Genomic DNA, 19,375 nt, shown 5'->3' with positions numbered 1-19,375 from the left:
GTTAGTTTCAGCAAAAACAAACCAAGCTGGAATTGAAGCAGGGGAAAAAAACGCCCAAAATTTGGAGGCAGAACCTGCCCTAAGTGCAAGGCATATATTCTTTATTATCTTGTTTGTTTTAATACACACCAACTGATACCTCTACACAGCTGATACCAGCTGAGATACCAGGGAGTTCAATATTTAAGGCTTGGCTTTTCTCACCATAGCAACAAATCTGTAAGGGGAGTAAGAGGACACGGATAACTGGCAGCATCCAGCACAGCAAGGGCAGAGGTGTTGGAAGCCTGAATCTCTCACACCATCACAGTGCCTGATGCAGAACCACCGTGGATGTCTGAACACAAGCACCCGACGTGCCCTGGGGAGTGTGTGCTGTGCAAAGCACCAGCAGAATAAACACAGAGGTAGGTGTTTGCTTCCTTGTCTTTGATAAAATAGTGGAGCTGTTGGCCCTTGAATGTGGGTCTGCTCTCCCTGACTGCATAAACCAGCTCCTGGGGCACAGGTGACTCTTCATAATCACTGGCCTAGAACAGAAGAACCCTCCAAAGGTACCCTTTTCTCTCTGCACCTCTGCCACCCTGCCAAAATTAGATGGATGACACAGATTCTCTGTCATAAATCCATGCTGCATTTATTCACATGGACAAACACCTATGTTGCTTTTTGTTTCATGGATTAACACTTGTTCATCCACTCATAGAATTTGTTGAATCAGTAATTACATTCAAATTGAATGAAATAACTTCACAAACTGTCATCTGTGTCCCATCACTGTCTGAAACCAGGTGAGCCCAAGAAGAATTGCCACCAAAATCTACTTGGAGCTGACCTTCAGGATGTTGGTCAGAAGGGTCATGAAACCTTTTCCACTTCAGTTGTGGCTAGAAGGCATAGTATGAATGCTAATTTTCTGCCAGCTACAAAAAAAAAAAAAAAAAAAGCCTTATCTTTGTTTTCTAAGCAAGAAAAAATTGTTTCTACCTATGCAGGTTTATCACAAAGTACCTACCAATAACCCAGGGTAAGGAGACTCATCTTTAAAATGCCCTGATCTGGGTTCTTGGTAGATAAATCGATGTCAGAGTTATTTTAACAAGGCAGTTAACTGATGAGGAATCCCCAAGTTAGAAGAGATACACATCAGAGTATTCACTTCCATTATGGTCCAAGCTCGTCGTTTATTTCTTCCACCACACAGACACTGGTGGAAAGAAATGCAACACCAATGCAAGCAATTTGCCAAAAAATGTGCTTAATATAATATTTATATAATCTTCTTACATGCTGCCTGTTGTGAAGGGGAGCTGTGATTAAAGATACTTTTTTTTTTTAGTCAAAGGTTATGGAAAATCTCAGTTGTCTGGGATTGAGAAGCAACACTTGACTACAGCTGCACATACAAAAACTGAGCAGTGTAAAAATAGCACAACAAGCACTCCAGCAATGCACATAACAAGATCTGGCTCTTCCAAAGAGCCTGAGAAAGGCCAGGCAAGCTCTTAGGGTCTGACCAGACTGGAGATGAGAATTCCCACTCAAAAAGATAAGACTTCCCAAACATCTTAAGTCTCCAGCCTTGGGGTACCTTAACATGCTCCTATGCTTCAGGACAAGGATACACCTGATTTTTAAGGTCTTACAGTCTGGACAGAAAAAACAGCTCAGAGAAAGGAAAAGAAAAAAGGTACAGCAAGAATAGTGACTACAAGATGACTACATGAATAATTGTATGAACTTTTGCTTGCGGGTTCACCTATTTCTGCCTTTTATCCTTCTCCTGAACACTTAAAATTTGGGTAAGGATTGCAAATAAATCTTTAAGAAAGAGTTGTGTTATCTGGCTGAACTGAACACAGTGCAATCCTGCATGTGGCCAATTTCCAAGGAATTTAACAAAGGACCCAACAGCTTAAACCTTCCGATGAAGCTGAGGAACAAAAATCCAATTGATTTACTCATCTTTGAATTACTGTCATCCAGAGGTAAAAATTATTGGCTCACACTAGAGCAGGAGGAATGTGGCCTGTGAAAAACACAGTCAGTAGGATTGGTGTCCCCAGGCAGTCCAGGCCTGCCCCAGCCACGTTGTTCTGATAAGCCCAGTCAGATGCTTTTCCTTGCCAAGCAGCTGAAGGAAAAATATATTTTTGTGGCCTTCTCTTCAGTTCTTTGAAACCACAAAGCCACATTTAGGGCAAAATACTTTCCAAGGCCTGTAAGTGCAGAAGTTTTTCCAATTTAACTATTATTTTTGAGAAGGGCACAGGATTAAGTCAAACATTTTCCAAAGGGATGACCCTGCTTGCTCAGTTTATCCAAGCACAAGCTAGGATCAAACATCCCAGGCAGAAGCTGTGAGTATTTACCTTGAACACACTTCTCTCCTGCTGAGTTCTCCTAAATGCAAATAAATTATCAGATTTTTTTTTCCCCCTCATGTCTGTTCCTAGTTCCTCTTGCCAAATTAACTATACCTCCTCAGTTTGGACAAAATCTCAACAACCTCATTAGTGGTTGGCTACACAGATCTTGAGCAAAACCCAAGATTTCTAGCAAGTTTTGCTATTAATACTTGCACTGGTTTATCAGTGATTTAATGTGCTTTGCTTCTAAGAGCACTGAAGTCCTCTGCACAGTTGGGATCCTGCAGTACAGCTTTTCTGGGAGTGCAGCTGCTGCACACAAAGGCTAAGGTGTGCCTTCCCACCTTGAAAAAAATGCTGTGGAGGAGGATAAACACGGTTAAGCAGAAGAGAAAAAGCACTGAAAGAAAAGCCTGTTTGATGCCCTGTGAGGCTCTGCCCACCAGCCCGTGCAGGGTTACAGGCTGCCTTTACCGCAGGTACTCAGACCTTTTGTTCTGCCAAAAGGAGCGGAAGTTTCTGGCTGATACCGAGCCACATCTCACTGGCCAGTGGGACAGTGGGGTCACTCTGTACCTTTTTACCAACACCAAGCAGAATCCTTGCAGCTGGGTGGTTTTGTTGGATTCTCTTTGTTTTTAAGGCTGAGGATAGGAAGGTGAGCTGCTGCAGTGCCCACCCCCCCCACCCAAGCTCCATTTCTGGCCCTGCCTCACTACGTGCTGCTTCATGCCAGCTGCAAAAAAAACCTCTTTTGTTTTTATTTTCTTTTTCTTTTCTTTTTTTTTTTTTAAGAGAACATGGGGATAAGGTTTCACTAAGCCCAGAAACTGTGACTAAAAGATTTTTCAAGGGGAGAGCAGATGAAACCTCTCTCCTACCCCAGGGCTCAGAATTCTTCTTCCAGAGAAACTCTCAAACAACTCCAGTGGCCCTTGCTTCAAGCTGGAAGCAGTCAGTGACCAAAACCAGAGTTAACTAAATCAAGTTTTGAGCTATGCCATCTGTGCCAGTGACAAATGCTCTGCTCCAGAACAGCACGGGGACATGCTGGCTGTGAGTACCCACCACATCAACCCCCTCCTTCACACTCTTAGCAGTGGACAACAAAGCTTGCTAATGCAGAAAAGCCCACAGTTATGTAAAGTCACTTGAACTCCTTAAGAAGATAAAGCAAACTAATCATTACTACTTCAGATGAAATCATAGAGTGCTAATAAGGATTAAGTATTGTCCAGAAGGTGGACACAGGTGACTTCCACCTCCGCAGAGCCCAACACTTACACTATGGCACCTCGAGGAGAAGCTGTTCAGCTCTAGGGGTTGCACAAGGAGCTGAATCTTACTTTGACAGTTCCCCAAAAGAAAAGGAAGCATTCCTTAGCATTGCATCAACAGTGAACATTTTTCTCTCACATTTGCCCTCAGTTCCTAGAAAATCAGATTACCAGAGGGGCTGGAATTGGATTGGAGCCTGGGATTGGAGAAGTGGTAGGGGCCTGGTCTCTCAGACCAAAGTAACTCAGCCCTTGCTCTGAGTCACCACACACACACTTGAAGGAAGTGATACCAAGCATCGTACTGACCTCAGCCGCCGAGTTTCCTCATTGCAGGAGGCATCATCACCTGGAGATAAGCATTCAGTACTCCCTGTCTAAAAAAACCACACCAACAAACCACCCTTTCTTTCATGTGGCTTAAATTCTGCAAGCAGTTCAGAAGTTGTACTTCATTAGCTAAAGTTTTAAAGCATCAGGTGATTCCCAGGCAGAGCCAGCATGGTTACAATGCTTATGTTACCAGTGGGGGTCTGAAACCAGCTGTCCAGACAGTAAACTTGGAGTTGATATCAGTTGGAGACAGCTTGGGAAGCAGGATGGAGGTGTGTAGGTAGATGAAAAGACATCCTGACAAGGTAAAGAAAATTTGCATGTGAATTTTAGGCAAACCCAAAATCAAACAAAATCTTAACTCTGTTGCTTACGTCGACCATTTTCATCTTAAAGGGGTAATTATTCTGATTTTTCACTAATAAGTGGCTTTAGAGTGATGCTTCCTTAATCTTCCTTCATTTTCAGTTTGGCCCCTCTTTCATCTGCAGTGGTGTTTCCCCCTCCCCAAACTTGTGTTTGCCTATCTCTGCAGGCCAAAGGCAGAAGGTACAGATAACTCTCTCCTGAGCACAGTGCTGCCTCTCCAGCTTCTCACCCCAGCGCAGGATAAGCAGTGTGATGAGATAACAGCTCTGAAGCTTCTACACGCACCCATTTAGTTCATGCCTACCTCAGAGGGACAGCCTAACAAACTTACAAAGCCGTGAGGAAAGGCAACCATGAAAATAACCTGCCCCAACCTGAACAAGATAACAAACACGCTTCGGTATCACCCGAAGGATGGTGCAAGGAACTAGAGGATCTCTGTCATTAAGCTCAAGCTCGTGTCGAGGGATGCTGTGTGTGTCCTCAGGGATGCTGTATGGCAAGGGCAGGGAAAAGCTCCAGCCCAAAGCAGGTGGGTGGCTGTGCCCTGAATGCACGTAGAGGCTGTAATTGCCCCGATTGGCTTCACTTGGGAGCGCTCCGGCTCCCTGGGCGGTGGATCCCAGCCCTGCCTGAGGCTCTTGGGGGGGGTGACTTCTGCTGGGTCAGTGCTGGGGTCACCTCTGGCTCCGCGGGTGCTTCTGAGCCTGGCTGAGGGCTTGTTGCTGACCATAGCCCCATTCCTCCGGCCACCGCTGATCCCTATCTCCTGCCCCCCGGCTGCATTCACAGCCAGCTCTCCAAAATGGCTACAGCCGCCGCACCTCCCCCGTCTACTTGATTTTTACTTATTTATTGATTTGCTTATTTTTAAATGCGGCTCGTTTTAACAAAACACGAAGCCCTGGGGAGCAGACAGCGGAGGGACGCCTGCGGTCCCGGCAGGGAGCGGGCGATGGGGAGCGCACCGGGGCCGCCGGCTCGGTGCGGTGCGGGCGTTCCGCGGCCGTGCCCGCGCAGAGGTGCGGGAGCCGCTCCCCGGGAGCCCGCGCAGAGGTGCGGGAGCCGCGTCCTTCCCCGCGGGCCCCTCCCGCATCCCCCCGGGCGGGGCGGAGCGGAGCTGGGGCTCCCGGCGGGGCGGGCGCTGCCCGGGGCCGGTCCCTCCGCCCCGGCCCGCCCCGCGCGGGGCGCGCACACCCGCGGGCAGCTCCGCGGGGCTCCGCGCGGCCCTGCGCCCGTGCGGTCCGTGCCAGCCTCCGCCGGAGCCCAGCCCGCCGCCCATGTGGGGCTGCCGCGGCCGCTGCCCGCAGGGCCGGCGCCACCGAGGTAGGACCCCCGGGACCCCCGCGGGAGCGGGGCTGCGCTGCCGCTTCTCCCCTTCCCGCCCCCGGTTCCCACCCACGGGGCAGCCCCCGAGCGACCCACGCGCGTCAGGGCACGGCTGGAGGGGGAAGGTGGTGTTTTCCTGGACCCCCCTGGTCGGGATTTTTCCTCCCAGCTCCACGGAGGAGTGAGGGTGCCCGGCATCTCAGAAAGCTCGGCCGGTGGGAAATGGGAATCGCGGCTTCTGCTGGAACAGCCCAGGGCCAAGGAAGGTTTGGGAGATGTGGCGTGGAAAGAGGGAATCGTAGCGTAGCAGCAGCTGTTTGCTTGCCGAGTTATTTCTGGAGATTGCTTTGCTGTGATGGATTTTTTTTTTTTTAACTCTCTGTAGGAAGGCGGGTTTGCATCTCACTCCTCCAAGCCGTGGTGCTCTCCATTGGCTGAGGAAGGGTGTAAAACCAGTGCTTCGGCAAATACTGATCCAACTGGTTAGCTCTTCTTCCCTTATTCCTAAGGGCAACTCCATAAAAAGCGCATAATCTGCACCTTTTTTATCTTCCTTCGTGAGATTTGGCTGCTGGCTCATTGGGGCCTTCCTTGGAAAGGGCTGTCTCTCTCTGGGGATCGAGGTCTGGCGTGTTTGTGAGGCACTTTGTGTAATACAGGATGACAGCTGTGACGTAAGTACACCAAAACTTTTGAACATAGCCTCAGTCATGGTTATGTTTGGATATAATTTCCCCCACTTTCCAGGAAAATTGTATTATGTTGGCTGGAAGATAAACCAGGCGCTCCTGCTGCCGAGGGGCAGGATGGGGAGGCAGAGATGGATGGGGCAGTGAGGGGTGTTGTACCCGGGTTTGTTAACGGGACCAGGACCCTGAGCTGCCTGGTGCCACAGAAAACTGGGTGTCACTGGGTGCAGAGTGGCTGCGGCTCCTGCCCAGTGAGTCACAGGATTGCTCTTGTTTACAGCCACCACTTTGCTCCTGCCAGCCTTATTGTAGGCAGCTGCCAGCTTCCTCCATGCCTGACTCCAGCCCAGGGCATGGAAAGGGATTTCAGTAAGGTTGGTGTTTCAGAACCTCTCGGACTAGCAGGGGACCCCCATTCAGCTGTTGAAACACAGTGATGGCCATTGCTTCGTGGCTGAACTAAAACCCCTTCACTGCTGCTTGGGTCATCCCCACGATGCTTGTGCTGACATCTTCCATGAGCAGGGATTTGTTGGCTGTGCCAGGGGAATTGGATACTGCCCTCACTGCTCTTGACAACACCTGGCTCCTTGTTGGCTCTGTAGCAGGTCCCATGGTACACGTGTGGCTCTTTGAGATCTGAGGAGGAAAACAAAAAGATGTTAATACCAAAGAAACTCGAAGACTCTTTAAGATTTTTTTGATTTTTAAAGATGTTAATTCTGAATTAAACTTTTTATATTGGCAAATGCCAGAGAAACTAGTTCATATGAGGCAAAAACATACTAAACCAACTATAACTTGGAGCAATCCCATACAGGGTCGACTGATTTTGTAGTGCTTTTCCTAGAGCTGAAGATGGGACTGAATAAATGCCCAGTGTGTTGCAGAGCAGTTTGCAAAGTTTCCAGTAAGTTTGCTTAATGTGACCTTACTCAGTTGTGAGACACTCCCATAATTATGGCTGCAATTAAAGGCAATAACAGCCATTTACATAAGATGCCAGTCCTTTTAAATCGGTGCATCATCTAATGAGAGCATTCATGTAGGGATAGCTGTGCAGGATGAGGCCTCAAAGCTGGGATCATTTTGGGCAGGATTTTGTTTCAGAACTTTCTTGAGGTCATTCGAAGGAAGGATCTGCTATGAAATAGGACATTTTGTTATGAAAATGTACTGATTTATAAATATAACCCTTACCAGTAGCAGGAAGTTGTTGAATTGAGTGATTGTAACATTTTATTTTTTTATGTATCATCCATCCCATTAAAAAAAAAAAAATCAGCTGGGTTGCACCAGTATTTTTCTCAATTTGATTGCGTCAATGTCCCTTCTGCTCTTATGAGTAAGAGATTTGGTAAATCCGACTTGTGGCCAGTATTTAATTGCTGGTGAAGCACTATGGATGTGTTCTGAATGGCTCACTGGACTTGCATGGTTTCCTTGGGGCTTAACCTCTGTGTATGATGCCCACAGATTTTTCCTTGAGATAAATATAAATATTAGACTTGAAGTGCTGGAAAAGATTTGGGGAATGCTTTGGCTTTCTTCTGAAAGAAATGACCTGGTGGAGTATTCCCACCTTCCCACTCCATATGTTTTGTTTCTCTTTTTTTATTTGTTTGCTTTAATTAATTGAATATGGTGTAAACTTGTGGCCCCACACCCTGGATGGGGCTTCTTGGGAAGAGTCACAAGGCCAGTGTGGTAGAAAGGGTAAAAATTCTCAAAATACAAGTGTGGAGGCACCAGCTGTGAGCTTGAGAAATGCAGAGTTCCTGGGTCTGCACTGATTTTCCCCAGAAGCCATTTTTTCTCATTTTAAGAGAAATAATTAGTCTATTAGCCTTTTCTCACAGGCAGAGTGTTTGGCTTGCAGTGTCTGAGACCGTAAGAGGTTAAGTAATTAAATTGTAAAAGGAAGTAAAAGAGAATAATCAACTCCAAACTCCCTAGTCTGTCTAGTTGGGCTCTCCAGCATCTAAAATTAAGTAATTTAGGTTAATTCCTGATTTCACTTGATTTTTACCAGGCACTCAAAGTGGGGCTGCAGTAGAGAGTAATAAATTTGCTTCATGTTGCTGCACACAGGTTGTTATTTCCAGCGGTGCTGGATTGATTTTGAGCATGGTTTGGTCATGCAGTGGGGCAGTGTCAGGGGCGGTGCTGGCCAGGTGTGCTCTGACAAGGTTCCACGTGGGGCCAGGGTGGCTTATAAACCAGGCTTGTTCCTGGGTGCCTGCCAAAACCTGGCCCCAAGTACTGTAATCACTCACTAATTCTGAATCCAGATCTCCAGACGTACTGAACCTGTTACCTGCTGAGGTACTGACCTGGTGGTGCTGTGTGAAGTAAAATTACAGGATGCTTTGGGTTGGAAGGGACCTTAAAGCTCATCCCATCCCACCCCCTGCCGTGGGCAGGGACACTTTGCACTATCCCAGGTTGCTCAGGTCCCATCCAGCCTGGCCTTGGGCAGTTCCAGAGCTGGGGCAGCTGCAGCTTCTCTGGGTGACCTGTGCCAGGGCCTCACCATCCTCACAGGCAAGAATTTATTCCTAATATCCCATCTAGCCCCATCCTCTGTCAGTTTAAAGGCATTCCCCCTTGTCCTGCCACTCCAGGCCCTTGTCAAAAGTCCCTTTCCAGCCCTCTTGGAGCCCCTTTAGGCACTGGAAGGTGCTCTGATGTGTCCCAGAGCCTTCTCTTCTCCAAAATCACTCTGATGTGGTGAGCCTGTGAATTTGTGTCCATGCAGAGAAGAAATACTTGGGGGTTTTTTGTGCAAAATATGTCAACTTACCTGTGCTATTACAACAGTGCAGTTTTAAGTGCCTTTAGGGAAGTGTTTTTATTCTGTCAAATTTAGCTCTGATTTGAGAAGCTGGTGAATGGGGGGCTCTCCTGGATGTTGGTGTCTGCAACATTTAAGAGTCTGAAGTAATGCACTGGAATTAATCCTGAAGCCCTGAAGCACAGAGCTGCCATGAATACAAGTGATGAATCTCTTAATTGCAACTGACTTTTATCCTTGTGATGGATAAAAAGGATGTTTTGCAAATGTTTTATTAATAAAATGGGATGGATTTGTCATGAGTGCCCTTGTAGAAATAATGTGCCTGTTACATTGAAACATGGAATTTAAGGCTGTAATTTCTGCACTTGGGTATCTGAAATGCCTGTATGGCATTAGTTTCCAGGTGATTCAGTATGTTCCTATAATGTTTACAGGCCGTGCACAAGTAGAAAAATGTAGGAAAAGGTAAAAAAAAAAAGTGTGAATAAAGGGTTTTAAGTTCTTGCCTCCTTTTTTGACTCTGAAGATGAGCTAAAGTTGCCCGAACTCCTTCCTGAGGAGCTATTTTTAAAGTTTTCTTCTGTTCCTGCATCGTGGCCTGTCTGTGTGTGGAGCTGGCTTCACACATGTTGTGCCTTGCCCTGGGCACTGCCAGGGGAGCTGTGTGATCCAGGCTCCCTGGCAGCTGTTGTCTCTAAACAAGAGGTACCGCAGCCCCCGCCAGCCCCGGGTCTGCTGCGGGGTTGGTGCTTGTCACTCGAGTGACTCCTAAAAATGGCTTGGACGTGCTATTCCTGCCTGGCTCGGAAAAGCCACTCGTGGTGCTGCTTCTCTGGAAGTGGATTCCCACGTGAGGGATTTCTCCATGTGCACACAGCAGCAGACTTGGTGAGCTGGCTCAGTGTGAGCTGGCACTGCAGAGGCTCGGTTTGATCCTGCATGTGTTTTAGGTGCCTGAATGGGAAGGTTTCCCTGAGCAGCAAGAAATCCTCATGTCTGGGTTAGGTATGGTTTGCCAGGGGATAGTTTAAGTCAAAAGATGCAAAGACAAGATATTTGTGGAGATTTATTAGAGCTAAAAGCTTCTGTATGACTACACCCCCGTTTTTGACATAAGGAGCACAACCACCATGAGCTGTTTTAATGCATCTGAAACGGCCTCTGACCAATGACCACTAACAGTATTTAAGTCTGGCTTTTCCTTCCTTTTAAGTTTCCTTTTATGGTCATATATCCCTGGAAATCTAATTGCTGTTGTTGGTTAATAACAAGCAGCATTTGTTGTCTGTGGGAACCCTGTTGATATCCTTGAGCTGTGCAGCATTTACCTTCTGCATTAAGAAGGGGATAAAAAAAAGAGCTTTGTATTTTTTTTGCTGCTACACATGTGAAAGTGGTTTCCCCAAAACAATGAGGAGGGTTTGTGGCCTCTTGCAGTTAGAAACTGTCAGATGGCTTGTGAGAAGAGATGGACTGATGGGGCAAAGGAGGAGGGGGAGCAGCCCTGTTGCTGCTGAAGTAATTACTCATTTTTGGTGGGAGATCGATCTCGCAGATTCTTCTTTTTTTTTTTCCCCAAGAAATGCTCCATTTGGGGATTGGAGTAGAGCAGCTTAAAAAATCCAAGCAATTCTGGAAGAGATATCTCCCACACATTTATGCCTTGGGGTTTTAACTGATTTTTCTTCCCCAGGCTGGGCCAGTTCCAGGGATTTGGGCTCGTCTGGCATCAGTCTCAGGTCTGATGGGACCAGGTCAAAGCACTGTGTGTACTGGGAGCATTGGCAGGGCACCTGCTCACTCCTGGTAGCCAGTTTTTATTAAAATGTGGAAGACTAATATTTCTGAGACCTCTGTCCTGTGTGAAAGAAGGTTCAGATGTCCCTGGTGGTGAGGGGGTACCTGAGCAGGCACAGAGCAACCCAGGGTGGGGTGTCTGGAGCCAGCAGGCCTGGACAGCTGATGTTTCACTAGAGGTGGTGAGTGTGAGGGCTGGTGTGCTCATTTGCTTCTGATTCCCTTGCTTTGTTTTCTATTTTTGTATCCTGTTTGGCTTTCAATTGATATTTAAATTTTGGAATGTGTTTTTACACATTCTGGTGCCAAAGGCTGTCCCTTATGCTGTATGTGATGGAGTATGGCCTTCTGTGCACCTGGATTAGTTTTTTTATAATGTGTTTTCTCTAGAGACAGTTGTGCTGAACCAAAGTTATTTTTTCAAAATATAAAGAGAACTCAGGTGGGCTGCTTTATTTTTTTTTTTCTAATAGAAGACTTCTTTACTAATATTATGCTGGAGCCTCACTTGGTGAATGTTTCCCCTTGCAAGAGTTTAATTTGTAGCCTTTCTGCTGTTTAGCCTGTCTGCACTCTGTAAATTTGATTATTTTGGCTGTCATAATTTTATTACTCCTATTAAGCTTCCTCATTTGCACATTGATCCTGTTAGTCTCAGGAAGCTGATAAGCCATCTAGCTCTACTTGCAAAATGCACAGAAAATGAGAAGTCTGCCCTGGAGGCTCTGAATGCTTAGATTCAGGGTGTCTGGCCTGTATTTTTTTCCCCTTCAGTGCTGTTTTAGCCTACCTGACTTCATTGCAGCTTGCCAAATTAAGATGAATTTTTGCTTTATTACAAATTCTGTCATTGGTAGCTTCTGAGAAGCTTTGCTCTGGTTTGCTTGTATTTTTATTTGGATGAATACCCTCTTTTTTCACAGAGCTTAAGAATATTTCCAGCGGCAGCTGGCGTCGCATATGCTGTGGGTTGTTTTCCTCCTTGTGTCAGCGTCGGTTTTCCATGCTGGCTTTCCAGAGGGATTTATTCTTTACTTCCACAAAACCTGCTTTGCTGTTGCTTGTGGGACATGCAGGAGCCCAAGTGTAACTGAGAGGACTTTGGGCCCGTTGCTCTTTGCTCTTGCTTCCACTGCCGTGGGCTTTTCCCTCAGTGACCTACTTGCCCTCTAAGGCAGGCTGGACTATCCCCTGTTGGACCTTTAACTCCTGTCCCCCTTTTTAAAACTTGTTCTGGCTCTCGGTGGAGTCTCGTCCCTCTTATAAGGTGAGGTTGTACCGCCTCTCCCTCAGCCTCCCCTGTCCCAGGGCTGCTGTGGGTGCTTCTCCCTATTTACATGTTCTTTATGTCACTGAAGTGTTTGCAGACCTCTGGTTTGTTCCTGTTCTCCATCACCTCCCTGCACAGTCACTGCTGCTTCCAACGAGTTGTTGCTCTTTCTTTGGTGATGTTCTTCCCCTGCTCCTGATCCAGCGTTTCCTCCTCCTCCCACGGTTTGACCTTGCCTTGCTCTTGTCTCCCTGCGCCCTTTTCCAGGCGTTCACATGGCTTCAACTTCTATTAAGTGCCGATGACTCACAGATTCACTCTACACCTCCGAGGGTTTGTCACCCAGCCCAGTGGCTGTTTTCTTCCTTGCCTTTTTCCTTTTGAGTTCCCCATCAGTCATTCAGTATTTCACGCCCTAAACCCCGGGTGGTGCTTCCCAAGCTCTCTTATCTCTTGTCTTTTAAAGTGCTGCCATCTGATAGGTAGCTCTGTCCCAAAGCCTTCAAGATTTTTTAAAAATCATGCATTTGAATCGCATGCAAATGTTGTGTACTCTTTGTTGTCAGTATATTTCTCCTTTTTCATCTCATCAGACAACTTCCCTAACGCAAGTAGTTAAGTTTTTACCGATGTTTTTCTTTGAAGAGACCAGTCTTGTGGAACTGTACTTCTGAAGTCAGTTGACAGCATTTGGTTTTAAAGATGGTGTAAAGTGTTTTAGTTCCACTCTGAGAAGGCAGCTGCCCTTGTTTTATCTTTTTTTTTTTTATTTAGCAGCCTAGACCAACTGTTATGAGCAAGTGGGATTCATTCCTAGCTGAGTGACAGGAGAAAGGATGTGTATACACCAGAAATGTTCAAATATCTAATATAAAAGTAGCTGAGCATAATTCATAAGCCTGTCAGCCTGGATAAGGGCTGTCTGTTGTACTTAAAATTGTCAATCCTTTCCTTGTGCTCCTTTTCGTTACATTACTACTCATACCTGCAAACTCAAACTCGGAATTGGGGAGGTTTTCTGATATGCTTATGTGATTGCAAAGGAATAGGGAGTTTTGAGGTGATAGAGGGACTTTCAGACTGCTTAGCAGAGGTTGCTTATAAGCAGGTTCAAGAGGCACAAAGACATCCCCATGGATGCAGGTGTGTTTTTGTTTTTCCTCTCTTTCAAATACTACAGATTAATCCAGCCTTTGTTTTCCACGGTTATATTATGGATATCAGGTAACTGAAGTGGACTTGCTGCTGTAGCACCCTTGCAGGGAGGTGGGGAGTGTCTGAGGGTACCCCCAGCACACAGGGGCTGTGCCAGGCTGGACGTGCTGTTGCTGTAGTAACAACATCAGGTACGACCAGAACAACGTGCAGGAATGACTCTCCTCAGCGCCCTTGCCATCTTGGAAACTCGGGATTTTCACTTAACCCCTGGACATGTGAATGTAAATAGGCAATTGGTGCAAATGCTGTGTGTTTTGATGTCCTCTTTCTGCATTTCTTACAAGCACAGGCCCCCTCATGTAAATAGTTTGGAGTCCCTGGTATACAGCAAAAGGGTTTATCTACAAAGGGCTTTTTAACACTGGGTTGTGCTCAGAAAACATGAATAATGGATGCCATCTTTGCTTTATGTTGCATCATAACAGGAAGATTTAAAATGTTGCTCAACTTTGTGATGATGGGAATAGTTTTAAGCAATATCTGGAAGTGCCACTTGAGGATCTTGCCTGTTTTTCAGGGAAATAATTCCAGTGTTCTCTCAGAGGTAAAGATAGGAGGTGACTGCTTGGACTGGAAATGTAAAGATTTAGTGATTTGTCCTTCAGATTTAACAAACAGAATTAATGCAGGCTAGCCTTAAATCTACCCCTTCATGCCAGACTTAACATAGGAAACTTCCTTGTGTGAAAACAACATCATCTCATCGAAAGGGTTTATCTCCAGACATTAAATTTCTCCCACATTTAAAACAGAGCAATTATTTCTTTTGAAATGTGATAAACAACTAAACGAACATATTTATATACTTAGAAATAATGGAAGTACTGTGAGTGCCCATGCTTTGAGGAATGGTTCACATAAAGATGACAAGAACAGAGTGACAGTGTGGCAAAGTGTGTATTTTTTTAGTTGATACCACTGTGTCTGTGAGTCTCAGTGTTTGCTGTGGGGTTCTCATGCAATCCATGTGTTGGTGAGATGACGTTCTGCTGATAACCTGTATCTCCCCAAGTAACCTTAGATCGCCTGATAGAGTTTATATTCCTGCAATACCATGAGTGAGTTCTGTAGAAAGCCATCCAGGAGTTCATTGGTACAATTCTTACAGTAAAACTTTTGTATGGCTGGTACCTGTTTACTGATGGTTAGGTCGTCATGGTTTGGAAAACACAACCGTGCTGGAATCCAGCCACACATGAACACTGCTGTGAGGGACACCTCATTGCTTTGCATGCACTGTGAATAACTCTGATGATGTTTCAGTAGACAATGAGGAAAATACCATAAATGCAAATTATTGTGAGAATTATCTGTCTCTCCAGCCAAGTGCGTTGTGAGGCTCCTGAGTGCCCAAACCGTGTCAGATCTTCTGTTGTATCAGATTGATTGTATAAGATGTGTTGATGGTTGTTGGAATAGATGGGAGCTTGTTTTCTTGCTGATTGACATGACATGAACATCTTCTGTTTGGATGAATTATTTTTCTTATCTATGCTAAGGAATATTTTGTTTCAGCTCAAGGAATCTCTTTAGTATCTGTGTTGATCCAGTTTTGTCTGTGTGGAATCTTGGTTGTTGTTTAAATCTACTCCTCAATTAGCACTGAAGAATTTTCTTGTCCTTAGTAGTAGCTCATTCTCATCTAAAGCATGATTACATCTGGGTATTTGTTATCAATCTCTTTGACAGATTGATCTGTAGCCATGAAGTCTAGTAGTAAAATGAACTCTTACAAAATAATTTCTGAAGGTGTGTCTTGCTGAGGGCAGATTCTTGTTTTACTTCTGAATTCTTAATGGCTTTTTGCTTGTCTTTGAGGTAGCAGTCTGCTTCAAGACAACTGGAACATTTTCCCTTTAGGCAGTGATAGGAAATAAGATATGGAGTGGATGGTGCCAGCAATAAAACTTACCTGTTGCTCAGAAGAAATGAAGGAAGTGCTAGGGCCGTGTATCACAAGGCCTGGTCCTTGTGATTTCAGTTGGTTTGGAATCAAGTCCCAGATGGAAGGACCTGTGGAGATGGTATGGGGAACCTGCTGAACCTGTCATGTGGGATGCTTGAAATTTTTGGGGACTTAGTGGGCTGTTTGTCATTTTTGCTGGGTTGACTCCTGGGACATTACACTCTGGGAAAACAAAAAGGATGGCACTTTGGGTTGAGGAGGGAACCATAGGTGTCCTTGATGAGATGGGAAGTCTTCATTTAAGAAGCTGATGTAGCAAAATGTCCTGAGAGCCTAGACTGAGAAGGTGTGAATCAGTGTATGTCACTCTGCTAACGCAGCGTTGCACCTCTGCCTCGATTGCTCATTGTGCTTGCTAAGCTCTGAACGGGAAGGAGCTGGCTCTGTTCTCTGTGGAAAGCTCTGTGAGAAGCTTTTACCTCCAGAGGGATCTCTTGTGCAGGATGACTGTTTCCAAGGCATACTCTGTGTCATCATCCAGGAGATCAGGAACAGCTCAGGGAGGAAGAGAGGTGCTTCTTTTGGTGCAGCTTCCTTTATCTCTGGATTTTCTTGTTAATTGGATAGCAACGCTGGGTTAGTGCCTGGCTTACAGAGGTCGCAACATACTGAGCAGAAGGGCATTGTGTTTTAGGCAGGTTGTTAGGGACTTCCACAGGGAGGAAAAACCTGCCAGGCTTGATCTGCCCTTCAGGAATATGGGAATTACCTGGAGGAGAGAGCAGTCTGTTCCCTGCTGAGGTCTCAGTGTAACAAGGGATGTGACAGAACAGGCCAAGTGTCCCAACTGCTCTGCAGTACTTCGGTCATTACAGCAGAAACGGGGTGCAGCTGCAAGTCTTTTCACCATGTAAGAGCACCCAAACAAAGACTTGGTCAAAAAAGCCCATCAGCCCTGTGCCCCACATCAGCTGTGTGGGGAGAGATCTCTCCCATTCCACCTGAAACTCAGTTTTGAAATGCTGGAGCGTTGTTACTTGTGAACAGAAAGGGTGAAGCATAGTTGTGTGTTTGGTCGCTGACTCCTCTCATTGGCTTGCAGTGTTGTAACAGCCTCGTGTATATTAGATAGGTGCTGTCCTGGGGTGATGCTTCCAGCTGCACAGATTTTGGCCAATGAAGGACTGCCACCAGCTTGCTGAAGGTATAGTTGACTTTTTGTTTTTTTCCATTAAAAGAGAAAATTGGTTATAAGTTCAACAGGAATTCTCCTGTCTGCTTTATACAAACACTGGTGTAGTGTAGCAGGCTGCCTGTTAGCTGGTCAGAGCCAACCAATCCCTGTGAAATTGGGAAATTTGGGTGGGTGTCAAAGCTGGCTGTGTAAGATGTGTGTGGCTGAAGGTTGTGCTGGTGTGTGTCCGTATTTCTTGAGTAACAGATGTATGTAATGATCATTGCAAGGTCTGTGTTCCTCTGTGTCTCAAGTTGTGCCGAAACAAAGCTGGTGCTGTGCTGGGGGTGATGTCTTTTAGAGTACCTGTAACTGGGTGGCCTCACAGCCCTGTCTCTGCACCTTCTTAAAGGGGGATAAGGATTTAAACTCTGATCTCTCCTCCTCTCACTCTTGCCATATGAGGAAAATGCAGATACCAATGTTAAGATGGAATAATTTAAACTAGTTCCTGTTTGTCGCTTTGAGCTAGAACAGTAACCTGCCAGTTGCAATAGAGAAGGTTTGGATTTAGGTTTTTCCACCTGATTATTGCCAGTTGCATGTGTAGAGGTCAAATACTATGGATTTTGTCAAAGTAAGTAGCTGAGAATGCAGGGTTGAAAAGTATATCTCACGACTTAGTGGAAGGAGAAGTGCTTTAGAGAAATTGAAGTAATAGGTTAATGATGAAATACAATTTGTTGGTGTTTAATATCTAGAAAGAAGTGGGGCTATTTAGTTCTGCATGTGGACTCACTCCTCCCAATATATTTTTTTTTCATTTGGAGGGGAAAATAACTCAGGGCTGGTAGACGGACTTTCCTTCCCTCTAGCTTTCTGTAACCTCTGGCTCTACCTTATGTGCCTAAAAGCCAAGTCCTGATATATTTTACTTCTGCGGAGCTTTGCTATCTCCTGGCACGGCGATCCCGGTGTCACTTGGCTGTGACAATACATTTCGGAAGCGTAACAGGGAATTCCTTTTTCCGGGAGACCTGCTTGGGCACGGGCGGCTCGGCAGGCTTAGAGCCGTTCTGAGCACCGAAGCATCAGCACAGGGACGGCCAGCGCCGCTGTCCCCCCGCTCGCCGCTGTCCCCCCGCTCGCCGCTGTCCCCCGGGGCGGTGCCTTTGCTCGCCGCAGCCACCAGGGGGCGCCTGCGCGCCCGCGCAGTGTCCGCGGAGGGGCCAGGGCGCCGCCTGGCGGCCCGGGCGGTGCCGGCCCCGCCGGGAGCCCGCGGGGTGTGCCCGGTGTGCCCGCGGGGTGTGCCCGGTGCCCGCGGGGTGTGCCCGCGGGGTGTGCCCGGTGCCCGCGGGGTGTCCCCGGTGTCCCCGGTGCCCGCGGGGTGCCCCGGTGCCCGCGGGGTGTGCCCGGGCCCAGGGCAGCCAGCGGCCCCGCGGAAGGGCTCGGTGATGCGGGAGAGCTGCCGGAACGCTCCGGTGCTGCAGAACCCTCCTGAGTGACCTCTGGCTGTGCCCATGTCTCGGCGTGCCGGCAAATCCCTCCTGGGTCTCGGCTCTCGCTCGCATCCTCCGCGCTGCTCGAGGGCCCGTGGGTGGGTTTGCCGTGAGCTGCGTGTGCCCCGTGTGCTGAGGGCGTGGGCACCTGGGAGACTGGAAAGTCTTATTTCCCTGTTCCAAGTAGCGAGTGTGTGCTGCCAGAGAGATGGTGGAAGGATGGGAAGATGAGATGTTGGGTGGTTTATGGATGTTTTATGGGCTGTCAGACTAAAAAGTGATATCTTTACTAGGGAAATGAGATACATGGAAGTTACTTGCGTGTATTGTGAAACTTGGATTATATGGCTGCCATATGATACAGTGTGTTTATAGATACAAGTTGGGTTTCTGTAGGATCAAGTAGAAACCTTGATTCAGTCTTTTTTATTTCTTCCTGTCTCTAAATAATTACCATTTGCTCTAGGCATTAAACCCTAAGTTTAGGGACAGGAGTCTTGTCAGCCAGTTGTTTCTAAGGAGCGAGTGTAACTTTATCACTTGGCTCAAGCACGTTATTTCCATGCTGCAGTTCATTTTCCAAGAGTGCCCTTCCCCTTGACATTTTGCCTTGGGAGAGAGATGGTTTCTCAGGTAAGCCCTCTGCTCAGCATGGCCCTGAGAGCAGATGCTTTGTGTAAAACACAAGGTAAAGGCTTGTTCATGGTTTTCCCTGTAGCAAAGGAAGCTGTATCTCCAGCTCTTCACCTGCAGCCATCAGCTCTGCTCCTCCAGCCTTTGCATTAAGACAGCAGCTGATGGTAATGAGATTATGCAGAAGGTGAGCTCTGTTATTTATTGGGAATCTAACGAGCAACACTTGTTCTGTCTTTTCCCAGGAACTGAATGTAGTGCCCTTGTAAACTGTGTTATGAAATGAGACCTCAGGAGTGGCGCAAGATATCTGTATTTGCTTTCTCTATGTCCTTGGCCAAATAGCTCATTACTGCACTGAGGTTTAAAAACAAACCACAAAACAACTAACCCTAGAATAAGTTTGATCAATACCATAATCACATAAGCTTATCCTCAACCGAGCTGAACTTTTTGCCTTACAAAAACAAAGGCTAGCAGGTGTCTCTGCACACCTGTGATGTTATTGCAGACACCTGGACAAACCCTTAACTGAAGTTTTGTGCAGGGGCCACTGGTTTGAATCTACCTGAGCAGAAGAGAATTAATTAACTGGCAGTGTGCCTGGTGCTTTGAGGAGGAGACGTAGAAATGTGGTCCTTCATGCTGCAGACTTCTGAAAAATGCTATTCTTGTATGAACAACATCAGGTCAGTGTTCTTGGCTCGAGGCAGGT

The 19,375-nt window shown here is 46.6% G+C and overlaps 1 protein-coding gene across 5 annotated transcripts in view; it reads left to right on the top strand.

The window, feature by feature from the left end:
• The first annotated feature begins 301 nt into the window (after positions 1–301).
• LOC125331350 (6-phosphofructo-2-kinase/fructose-2,6-bisphosphatase 4) overlaps positions 302–19,375 on the top strand; it is a 56,120-nt gene continuing 37,046 nt past the window's right edge. For 2 of the 5 annotated variants that reach the window (XM_048315211.1, XM_048315212.1), the window contains exon 1: positions 4,802–4,880. In XM_048315211.1, the coding sequence (XP_048171168.1) occupies positions 4,817–4,880 (64 nt within the window). In that variant the 5' untranslated portion in view covers positions 4,802–4,816. Of the gene's footprint in view, positions 408–4,801; positions 4,881–5,535; positions 5,675–16,491; positions 16,559–19,375 lie in introns of those variants that run through there. The other 3 variants (XM_048315215.1, XM_048315216.1, XM_048315217.1) reach the window with 3 other exon arrangements.

This window comes from Corvus hawaiiensis, chromosome 11, assembly GCF_020740725.1.
Source record: "Corvus hawaiiensis isolate bCorHaw1 chromosome 11, bCorHaw1.pri.cur, whole genome shotgun sequence".
Lineage (NCBI taxonomy): Eukaryota > Metazoa > Chordata > Aves > Passeriformes > Corvidae > Corvus > Corvus hawaiiensis.
The sequence above is the reverse complement of the archived record's forward strand: the minus strand, read 5'-3'. Positions and strand labels throughout refer to the sequence as shown.